The following is a 12005-nucleotide window of genomic DNA, read 5'->3' on the forward strand; positions in this document are numbered from 1 at the left end:
GGGCTCCGAGCGGGGTGAGCCGGGCGCCGCGGGCGGCCGAGCGGGAGAGGCGCCGACCCGCCGGCCGCCGTGGTTTGAATTCCCGTCCGTGCGCTCCCGGCCCCCGGGCGCCTCCAGGGACTTGACTGAACTTGCGGGAGAAGCGCTGTGCTCCCGGAAAACTGACCCAGAAGGACTGGCGCCGCCGCTGCCCCGGGCGACCCGGTTTGGAAGCACAGGGCACTGGCCGCAGGGCGGGATGCTGAGAGCCAGGCTAGTCTGAGGCAGGGGGGAGGCGAGGACCAGTCCCGCAGCCTTAGCGCATGCCCCCCGAAGTCTAAGCCCGGGACGGTTGATAGAGTTACACGGCCGCGTTAAAAGGATCATGATGAAAACCTCCCGTGGAATGATTTTGGAATCTGTCAAACTCCTGTGAGAAGAGCACCAGTCCGGGGAAGCAGTTTGCAGCTGGTGATTTTGCCAATGGAACTAGGCTCGAGACCTAGTTGGGGACCTGTGGTGATTCTCACAGTAACGTTAACAGGCTTTGTCCTTTTGTCCAACAAACAAACTTCAACAGGTGAAGGTAAAAAGCCCAGAGGGGCATAACAGCCATTGCTGCCTGAGTGTTGAAGCAGTTCTTGATATTTTAATAAGAAAGAAAAGTTACAAAGTGAGGAAAGTGGGCACAAAGAACCATGGGCAAGTAGGTGAATTTGCAGTTCCAGTTTCTTTGTTTTGTTAGTTTTGAGATACTTTGTTTATATGTCAAGGAGGAGAAGGAAGAGACAAACTGAAACCCAAATTATGCTTGTGTGGAATTCTTCTGACGATGGGATGTGTGGAAAGTATGACCAGGATAAAAATGTATATTGTCTGTAGTTTCACGTACCATGGAGGCTGACATTCTAAAATAGAGTATAATGAAGTTTACTTACTTTGGATACTTTAAGGTTTGTAAAGAAAAAACCCAACCATTAAATAATAATAATACTCACAAAGAATCTTCATGGTCAAAAAATATATAGATGGAAAGCAAGTGGGCAGGGCAATGCAGGTTGTCGCTTGCTCACGAATGGACATAGGACAGAAGGCGCATTGCTAGGTAACATTTCAATACACCCATGACTTCAGGAGTTGGTGGAAATGATCATCTCCGTCTTTGTTTTTTGTCGGAAGGTATTTGACGGCTGGATTCTCAAGGGGGAGAAGTTCCCCAGTTCCCAGGATCATCCTCTCCCCACTGCTGAGCGGTACACAGATTTCTGTGACAGTGGTCTTCGCCGAAGGAGCATCAGATCCTCCCAGAATGTGGCCATGATCTTCTTCCGAGTCCGCGAACCTGGAAACGGATTCACAGTAACCATAAAGACAGATCCCAACCTCTTCCGTAAGTGGGCTCCCTCTCTTCTCATTTAGAAGGAAGGACTTGAAGGGAGGGAGTGTCCAATCTCCTTTTCATAGGTGATGTGATTGCACCAAATGTAAGAAGTTTAAAGTGAAGAATGCTTTGAATGGAAGTTTTTTGTCATTAGAAATGACCTAAAGGATATTTCCTATTCATTGCTCTGAAAATTAATTCAGTTTTTAATTTATTTCCCAGCCTCGGTAGGATGTTAAGTTTTGGTGGGTAGAATTGTATTTTTTTCTAATCTTCTAAGGCATGATCATGGATTCAGTGACAAACTGTAATCCCTCCATGTCATTCCATTAACCAAGGGACCAGATCGAAAGTTGTAGTCTTAGAGATATTTAGGCAAAGGCTGAAAGACTGCATAGCTGGGGTGTGGTAAACAGATTTCATGTCCTGAGCAAAGGATTGGACCAGAGGCCCTCAGCTGTGCCCTCTAATTCTGAGTCCACCTCTCTAACTTATTCCATTTCTGATGGATACAAACACAGCTGCTATATAAAGCTGAACAGCCCAGGCCTAAAACACGTTATTCTAATCAAAATGAGTTCATACACCTGCTTATTATTTTTCCCCATTAAGAGAAATAGATACATATATTTACAGAGTTAAACAGAGAAAAATATATTTTTTCAATCAGGAAAAGAAAACATCACTAATTTTTGGTTGCATACAATAGTATTAATGTTGACACTTCTTATGGTGGAAGAATGGGGCCTGATCTGCCAAAGAATAATGTATTATATTCCAGTTTTTATTTAAAAAAAAAAGAATTTTTTAAAGACACCCCCCCAAAGGCCAGTTTTGAGAGCTAGAATAATCCTAGAAAGCAACATGAAATGTTTTTCCTATATTTTGTGTGGTTAGAAATCAGAAATCTTTGGGGTGCCTGGGTGGCTCAGTCAGTTAAGCCTCTGAATACTGATTTCAGCTCAGGTCATGATCTCATGGTTTGTGGGTTCGAGCCTTACATTGGGCTCTGTGCTGACAGTGTGGAGCCTGCTTTGGATTCTTTCTCACCCTTTCTCTCTACCATTTCCCCACTCACTCACTCTCTCTCTCAAAGAAAATAAATAAGTACACTTAAAAAAAATCAGAACTCGGGCGCCTGGGTGGCTCAGTCGGTTAAGCCTCCGGCTTCGGCTCAGGTCAGATCTCACGTTCATGGGTTCGAGCCCCACATCAGGCTCTGTGCTGACAGCTAGCTCAAAGCCTGGAGCCTGCTTCCGGTTCTGTGTCTCCTTCTCTCTCTGCCCCTCCCCATCTCATGCTTTGTCTCTCTCTGTATCCAAAATAAATAAAACATTTAAAAAAATTAAAAAAAATTCAGAACTCTTCAGTTCTTTCTGAAATTAAGTGTAAACATAAGAAGAAGGAAAGGGTAGTTCTGACCTATTCTGATCAATCGGAAACTTTTGTCTCATAATCAGCAAAAGTCTGATGCTTCTAGTTTCATAGGTCAATAAGCTTTTTATAAGTCTAGATTTGAAATACAAAATAGATATATGAAAAAGTCTTTTAAGTTAAGCATTAATATTTTACCTTTTAGTCAATTTGCCATTTATACCCAGCAAATATTTATTCATACAGAAGCCTGTTTACTATATTTCTCAGTTCATTTTGTAACTATTTTATTATTTATTTATTTCATTATTTTAAAAATATCACTATGGTTTCAAGATCAATGAATGAAGGTTTCAGACAGGCAAGTTTTGAGTTCTGGCCTCACCTTTGAGCTTTTGTTTTTCTAGACTTCCAGCTGGAACTGGACCCTAGTTAACGAAGTGTTTCTGGAACTTCTACTAGCTAGTGTTGTTTGCTCGATTATTAATGGAAGTCTTGTGATTGTTGTTAACAAGGTAACTCCCTGAGACTGAGATTTGAAGCACTCTTGCCTCCTAGAACCTTCTGACCATGTCCACACATCACCGGTGATTTTCATCCCCCCGCACGCCCACCCGCACCCCCACCTCTGCGCACCTCTCCTTCCCCATCCAGACTGCCCTCGTGATGCGTGTTCCCTTCCAGACCACATGGACCTCGACCATGAGAAGGAGCCTAGAGTAAGGATAGGATAAATTTCTATTTTTATTACATTTTAAAAACATTTATTTATTTAGAGGAGAAGACAGGGCAGAGAGGGTAATAGGGAAAGAGAGAATCCCAAGCAGAACCCACAGTATCAGCATGAAGCCCAACACGGGGCTCAGTTGGATGAACCTGTGAGATCATGACCTGAGTCAAAACCAAGAGTTGGACATTTAACCGACTGAGCCACCCAGTCACCCCAGATAGGATAACTTTCTTTAAGAACCCAGATTAGCACATAGTGACAATGTGATTTTGTTTTTCCACAAAGCCTGCAATGTCATTTCCCAGACCCCAAATGGAAGGTTTACCCTGGTCGTCCCGCATCTGCATCGAAACTGCAGCTTCTCCATAATTTACCCTGTGGTTATCAAAATATCTGATCTCACCCTGGGACACTTAAATGGTCTGCAGTCACAGGTGAGTTGTTTTCTTACTTCCCATCATTTACGAAGGCCGCAGCTTTATCAGAGGAGGAGGAATCATACAGGGCAAACATGGACGTTAGTAAACTGTGGGACTATATTCTTCCGTTGACTTAACCGCACATCGCTTGCCCTCCCTGCTTGGATGAAAGACCCCTTCCGTTTCCCTCCCGATGCACGGTGCACACTCAGGTGCCTTCTGATTACTTGACTGTTTTTCTTGTGATGTAAGAAACGTTTTGAATTGGGAAAGTGGTGGCATATAATTACAATTGAACTCTCTTGTACTCGCCTCTTTTACAGAAATTCCCTCCTAGCAGAACCTAGTGTGAGTCATCTACACAGCTGTTTTTCTGATTATCAGAATTTTTTTTATGACATGAAGGAAGTGTCTCATTGACAGAACTGTCGTGTTGTGAAGGAATGCTAAGTGTAGCATAAAATACAAATTTGGATTTTTAGGTTGAAAAATACGGTAGAGTATTGAAGATTTTGTTGCATTATGTTTAATTCAATTCATTTTGCATGAAAATATTAGCTGAGAATCTCCATCAACCTATATTCCCATGAACTTCTGTATGGACTTGACAATTAATGCTGAGCTTGACCTTTTTTTCCTTTTTTTTTTTTTGCCCTGTTAGCTTCTTCCTTCTAGGTCATTCTCATTTCCTTTTTAAGTAGATTTGGCAAAAACCAAATAATTAGGACCAGGACTAAAAATAGGTGTATATCTAATTTCCTTTAAGCCCTGAATTCATGAGCTAGTGCCTGTTGTTGTTGTTGTTGTGGGGGTTTTTTTGGCTTTTTTAAATTGAACCTTAGTGGAAGAATGATCCTCTGATAAAGACCAGAATAAGCAGGTGTCTTGGGCATAGCCCTCTTGTCCTGAGATCACTTATACGTTATTCCTGACAGACAAGCATGATCACAGGTCAGGAGATCTGCACTTTGGTTATTCTAGTCTGTGAGGAGTAATTTTGGTATTTTCCCCCCAAAAATGTTAAAAGTCTGCAGTGTTCTAGGCATCCATCTATTCCTTTACAAAGTATTTTTTGAGCCCTTTCCATGTGGAAGTCACCATCTTAGATGCAGCACAGCTCCTGCTCACAGGGAACCTGCATTCTGGCGGCTTGAGCTCAGCAAAAGCGCAATGCGCTTGCAGTAGTGGTGAGTGCCCTACGGAAAATGAAGCAGAGTGGTGTGGTAGACAAGGCGGTAGCGGGGTAGGCCAGAGCTCCTAGAGATAAGGTGGTCAGGAAAGGAAACTTCCGAGAAGGACACATTTAAAGTAAAACGCTAGTGGTAGGTAAGAAGCAGTCAGCAGCCACTGGAAGGACCAGGAACAGAGGGGAGGGTAGTACAGAGGCTCAGAGGGAGGAGTCGACGTTCAGAAATACAAAGAAGGAAAGGTATGAGGAAGGGGGGATATGAGACGACATCAGGGAGATGGGCAGGGCCAGGGTGTGGAGAGCCCAGCAGGTCATACTGAGGATTTGGAGTTTATTCTGAGTGCAGCGGAAACCACTGAAAAGGTGCAGGCAGGAAAACAACATAATCCATTGGCTGATGCTCGGATGGGATGCGGATCGCTGGGAATGCTGAGTTCAGGACCAGATTAATTAACAAGGCCCAAGGCAGGAGGCGTAGAATTTATTAAGTAAAGACCATTCTGGCTTTGCATGGGCTGTGGGGGCCAGAGTGGTGCAGGGAGCGCCCCTAGGGGCCATTGTCACAGTCTAGGCAAGAGATGATAGTGGCCTAGTCCAGAGAGGCAGAACCTCCACAGAGAAGCCTAGGGGGCACTCCTGGGGAGCTGCACACAACAGGGTGGGGTAGTGCTTCTCGTGCCTGAGAACAGCTGAGAGGTTTGGGAAGAGGAGAGAGAAGTCACTGCACCTCAAGGAATAGGTGTGTCTAACTTCTTTGTTTCTTTGCTTGGTTTCCTTCATTTTAGCACCTACTTCTTCCCCCTACTTCCCATTTATCTCTTGGGGGCCTGCCTTTTCCCCTTCACCACCTCCTGCTAAAATTTAGAACCTGAAGAACCAAGTGGAAAGTTTAGTCTTAACAGAAGCTCCCCCTGGCCATCCTCTCCTCAAGGGAAAGGCAGTTAAGGTTTTTTCCCCTTCACCTCTTATTCAGTGCTTCATACAAGAGCATAAGCCCTGTCCACAGGGGGCTGGATAAGCCTTTGTGTCATTATTGGATGAAGTGATATAGAGCGTCAAGGCATAGGACCTACCCGGCCTACAGTAGGCACTTAAAAAAGGTGTGTCCCCACCTGCTTCCTCATACTGGCCACCCAGTTGGTATTCTATTATTTTCTACTTGGTTGTTTAGTTCTGGTTGCATCTCAGTGTCTTCTGCATGTGTGAGTGTGTGTTTATGTGGATGTTTAACATTGTCTGTTTTAGATGTTGTTCTGTATGCAGCAGGGTCCTTCCGGCTCACTTCTGAGCCCCTCGCCCCTCTGCACTAGATCTCTCGATGAGTGTGCCTCAGTAAAAAAGAGGATCATGGACAAAACTGGCCGTGTAATTGTGGGGGACAGTGCAAAATGAAAAGGTGGGGGCCCTTATTTTTAATATATTAAAATTTCAAGATGATGACAGCAGAGAATTAAGGTAAGCAACAGGCCCTTGTATGGCTCTGTGAGCACAGGTCACATGCCCACAAAGGCCAGCAGCCCTGACCTCAGGAAATAGGTGGCCCAAAGTACCACCACATTTGGGAGTGAGAGTGGCTGCTTTATTTGTGTGGGAAAAGTGAAGTGCAGGAATTGCTGTGGACAGGCAGTGTAGACAAAGCAGTGTGAATAGGCAGGGTGGACAAGGCAGTGTGAATAGGCAGTGTGGACAGAGCAGTGTGGAAAGGAAGAAGGGAAGCAGAAACCAGTTGTTACAGTGGATTGTACCAAGTCTGAGAATATGTTCTGGTTCTGAGTAGCTCAAAATAAATTAGTTTTAGTTGGGAAGAGAAAGACAAAGGTGACTTTAGCTAGCTTGAGCCCCAAATTAGGATTCTCTTCTTTCTTTTAGTGTTCTTATAACTAATCTAAATGCCTGCCAATAGAAATGATAAAGATCATCCTAATAGTGGGAAAAGTACTTTATGAAGAAGAGGGAAAAAGGTGAATTGAAGGAAAAACTGACGTGAAAGGCCTATCTATTAATAGAAACTCTGACTGTATGTGTTAGGAAATAATCCTGTATGTAAGCCCAAATGATTTACAAAGTATTTTCAGATTCGATGTTCATTCATTTTATGTGGAGTTTACAGATTCCCATTGCATCAGGCCAGCCCTTGAGCTGATAAAAATTTTTTTCAATGCACACACATTTAAAGAAATGATTATTCAACTAATTTAGAAGCACAGTTCTTACGGGTTTTTTTTTTCTTTTAAATGTCTTTTAATTTCCGGAGTTCTGGGTATTAAATCGAATGGCCCTGCCAGGATGTCCAACGCAGATGGAGCAAATTCACCAACTTGCAATTGGTCAGATGGTTTGACTTCTGTAATTGGTTGGAATATATCTTTCTCTGCTGCCTGATTCTTTTAGAACCCCTCAGCGGGCTGTGGGGGAATAGGAGACTTTGTAGAGCTGCTGGGAGGAACTGGACTGGACCCTTCCAAGATGATGCCTTTGGCTGACCTCTGCTATTCCTTTCACGGTCCTGGTGAGATATGTCTTTGATTACTATTTATGAGCCTATCAAGATTCCTAAAATAAAACTTGATACTTTCTTAAACAAAACATCTCAAGTTTTTATACTTGGGAAGGCCAGTTTTACCAAGAAAACTTCCATTTTGTACATTGAGCCAATGTGAGGATTTTACACTTGAGCATATATATGGTGAAAGCATTATCCAAATATCTGACACTGGGAAGGAAACATCTGAAGGAACAGGTGCATGTTTAAGGTTGGCCCTGAGGAAGACCATTAAAAAAAAGACAAAACTTTTTTGTTCTGTGCTCTTTCCACCTTCTTGAAGGTCCCTGCTTTTGTCCTCTGGCTCAAAGAGTTTACTAATTAAAAACTATAATTAAAGTAGATATATCATCAATTAGTAATAATATAACAATAAAATCATCTGAATAACATTTATAAATATATGTGTATGTATGTATTACTCATAGTACATAAATTAAAAAGTGATTTGCTTTATTAGAAATTCTTAGAACTGGGGTACCTGGGTGGCTCAGTCGGTTAAGCATCGGCTTCAGCTCAGGTCATGATCTCACAGTTTGTGAGTTTGAGCCCCGCGTGGGGCTCTGTGCTGACAGCTAGCTCAGAGCCTGGAGCCTGCTTCAGATTCTGTATCTGCCTCTCTCTTCTGACCCTCCCCTGCTCGCATTGTCTCTGTCTCTCAAAAATAAATAAAAAATCTTTAAAAATTAAAAAAAAAAAGAAATTCTCAGAACCGCTTGAATGCCCCCAACTTCTAGGAGCAAAACCAGCCTCTGAAAGACATTCTAAAATTTAAAAGTGGTCATTGGTAATAAAAGACCAGGTCAGTGCACAGCAGGTCAGACAGAACCAGATATTCTTTGTTAGGGATCAGTGAAGAGTTTCCATTTGATTGTGCTCAGGTATGGTGAGGGTGGCTGGAAATTGCTCATTTAAACCATCAGTACCTGTGGCTTTTCTCACCTCTTACTATGTTCTCTGAGGAACTGGATCCTTCCTTTAAGGAGGGCACCTGTGAGGAGATGCATTTGCAGTAGGTAAGAAGAGTAGATTAAGGTCTAAAGAATACTCTTGCCTTACAATGTAGGTAATTAAAGCCAGAGTAATTTTGGTGCAAGTCTGTCCAGTAATAAGTAAATAAGATGCACATTAACAAAGGGAACAGAGCATATTATGTATACTAAAGTTCAGAGTAAGATCAGAAAAAGAATGACCTTTCAAATCATTTAAAGCAAATTAAATGTGGACTCCTCATAGAAGCTTAACCTAGACTCCCTGGTGCTTCTATAAAATTAAGTATAGGTCTTATATTTTTAAGGTCTCTAAATTGGCCTTAACCTCAATAATTATCTAGCTGTTTTACTTCATTTGATCCCAGGCACAGGCCTATGAAGTACCTGTAGTGCAATGATAATGCTCATGTTTCTCAGGATGCTGTAGGCCTTATAGAGACAAAATTGGGCGGGGGGGGGGGGAGAGGGACAAAATTATAACAGCAAAAAAAATTATCACAGGGCAGAGAAATCTTGCCTCAGGGACCAGCTTGACAGTGGAGAAATCAAAGAAATTTTATTTTTTTATTTTTATTTTTGAGAGAGAGAGAGAGAGAGACAGCGTGAGCAGGGGAGGTCAGAGAAAGAGGGAGACACAGAATCTAAAGACAGGGTCCAGGCTCTGAGCTAGCTGTCAGCACAGAGCCTGACATGGGGCTCAGACCCACAAACCATGAGATCATGATCTGTGCCTACGTCAGACACTTAATCAACTGAGCCACCCAGGCGCCCCAGTCCATTTTAGATAAAAATAGTATGAATTTCTATATATAATTGTTTGGTCACATCTGCACTAGAAGATAGACATAAACGTTGCCAGATGCTTATACAAATGATGAATAAAATTGAATTTAAGAGAAGTAAGGATATCAGAAGCCATTCCATGTAAGAAGCACAGAAAAAAAAAGATTAAAAAGGTGTAGGTGAATAAGAGAACAAACACAAGTATGTTCATGTATATCTAAACTGTGCAAATGATTTTGTTTATATGTAAAATAGAGTTATTACGTAGGCTCAGAAAATAACAAGCAGGTGATTTTTTTTAGTCTACGTAAAGTTCATGAGTACACCCTATCCTCTAGCCCTGTCCACTAACTGCCACGTGCATCTTCAGATACTATGACCACTAAAAACTACCCCTGCAAATTTCCAGCCGGTCCCTAGAGGGCGGTAGTGCCCCTGGTGAGAACTCTGAGCTAGAGCAGAGGTGGGGGGTAGACGGACAGCCTTCCCTGCCTGGTAAAGGAAGCCTCGAAGGAAGGAGAATATGAAAAGTGCAAAGAGACATCTTATTGCCTCTGTTAAATAACAAAAATTCAACTGAGTAAATTTTAAAGATCTCCTTGGCTTTATGAAATAATTCATGAATCGGGGCAGCATTCCATCTGGCAAGTAGAGGGGTCTCCAAGGCGTTGTACAAAATGGAAGGTTTTTTGGTGTTTTGTTTTTTTTTTTAGAAACAATCTAATTCCAATCTTTTTTTAAAAATTTCTTAATGTTTTATTTATTTTTGATACAGAGAGAGACAGAGCATGAGAGGGGGAGGGGCAGAGAGAGAAGGAGGCACGGAACACGAAGCAGGCTCCAGGCTCTGAGCTAGCTGTCAGCACAGAGCCTGATGCGGGGCTCGAACCCACGAACGTGAGATCTGACTTGAGCCAAAGTTGGAGGCTTGACCGACTGAGCCACCCAGGCGCCCCCCAAATGGAAGATTTTTATAGGAGTGTAGGACAAGAAATCTGGCAAAAGAAAAGGATTGCCCAGGCAGGTCGCTTTCCCTGAGGGGAAAAGCAAAGTGTCTTATCCTCCAGATTACCTCATCTTCCTTCTCGGGGATGGAGAGGGCCCCCGTGGCAGACTCCTCAACAGTGATGGGAAAATTCCTGATTGACTGGTTAAGTCTGTCTTTCTGGGGGAGGTTGAAATTACAATTAAAGTAAGTATTAAGCCCCAGTTTGGGACCTTGGTCTAAGGGACACCATTTTGGGCCTGCAATTTTCTTTTTAACTCCTCTTTCCACCAGTTTTCTTTGGCTAACAGTGTTTTTGCACATGAGGAGAATTAAGTTCAATTTCAGCGTTCTACAATTCAGTATACATTGTAATAAAAGTGAAAACAACATCTTACCCCTGATGGCAGCTCCATGGTTTGAGTAAGTGGGAGGAAGATAAGGCCTCTTGCTTGCTTTGTGTTTAAATGATCTTATCGACAGGAATGGTTTCTAACCTGCAGGGAAACTTTTACTTTCTCCACGAATTATAGCCCAAATGAAAATCGGCTGTGACAATACGGTGGTGCGCATGGTCTCCAGCGGAAAGCACATAAATCGTGTGACTTTTGAGTACCGCCAGCTGGAACCGTATGAACTGGAAAACCCAAATGGAAACAGTATCCAAGAAATCTGTTTGCCTACTCTTTGAATAACCGACCCAGTGATTTACATGCTGCTAGCTAAGTGAGTTTTTAATGGCTATTATAAATGACTTTGATGATCAGCTAGGTAAGAGCCTTCCATACCAGTCCGTATTCCCAGGCTTGAACACACATTATACAGACACATACACATACACACACATGTGTGTGTGTGTGCAAGCGTGCATTTATTTTTGTACCTTGCTTCTTTTTCATTTGTGATGTATAGATGACCACATGGCAGCTTATAAGCCCTCCTTTGCCTTTGGTAGAAAAAAAGGTTTTCTATAATTCTTTGGTATGCTACAAACCTGCACTGATAAGGCACGTGCAACGCAATGGGCACTAAAAAGTTGTATCTCAAGGGAAAATACAACAAAGAAATAAAAATGGCAGTGTTGAGATCAGTCTTAGAACAGAAAACAATTCAATGTCTATATACCAAAGTAGTTGTTATGTTTATTTTCTGCATATTATTCTGTTTACAATAGATAATAGTTGTAGCTGTTGTTTATTGATTTGTAACACTTTGCTTCTTACAAAACTCTGGAGCATGGAAAAAAAATTTTTCATCCACAAATACAAACATGAATAAATACATCAGAATGTTGGCGCCTTGGCATTGTGCTTTGTTTTCCTGAGTCGTCCCCTCCCTTATTACCCCCAGAAAATAATGTTCTCCTGTGATGCAGAGCCAAATGCTGAGCTAAGTCGTGTCTGGCGTCTTTGCGCTAGTACAACTCTGGGCCCCGAGAGCAGAATGACTTAGAGCAGAAGGCAAAGCTGCGGTGTTTGCACACACAACGCTGACCGGTCCTGATAGGGAAGCAGGATGCAGGAATCCCTTTTCCACAGTCCAAGAAAACTGAGAATACATGTTTTTGTCACAACGGGGTGGGCTTCTTACAAGGACAGTTCTCATAAATGTTTGCAGAAGTCTTAGTACTT

The 12005-nt window shown here is 42.5% G+C and overlaps 1 protein-coding gene across 1 annotated transcript in view; it reads left to right on the forward strand.

The window, feature by feature from the left end:
• CRHBP (corticotropin releasing hormone binding protein) overlaps positions 1–11670 on the forward strand; it is a 12484-nt gene extending 814 nt beyond the window's left edge. The window contains exons 3-7 of the mRNA XM_029941216.1: positions 11–256; positions 1159–1369; positions 3750–3898; positions 7464–7581; positions 10908–11670. Coding sequence (XP_029797076.1) covers positions 11–256; positions 1159–1369; positions 3750–3898; positions 7464–7581; positions 10908–11065 — 882 coding nt within the window. The 3' untranslated portion in view covers positions 11066–11670. The remainder of the gene's footprint in view (positions 1–10; positions 257–1158; positions 1370–3749; positions 3899–7463; positions 7582–10907) is intronic.
• The last annotated feature ends 335 nt before the right edge of the window (positions 11671–12005 follow it).

Source organism: Suricata suricatta, chromosome 6, assembly GCF_006229205.1.
Source record: "Suricata suricatta isolate VVHF042 chromosome 6, meerkat_22Aug2017_6uvM2_HiC, whole genome shotgun sequence".
Lineage (NCBI taxonomy): Eukaryota > Metazoa > Chordata > Mammalia > Carnivora > Herpestidae > Suricata > Suricata suricatta.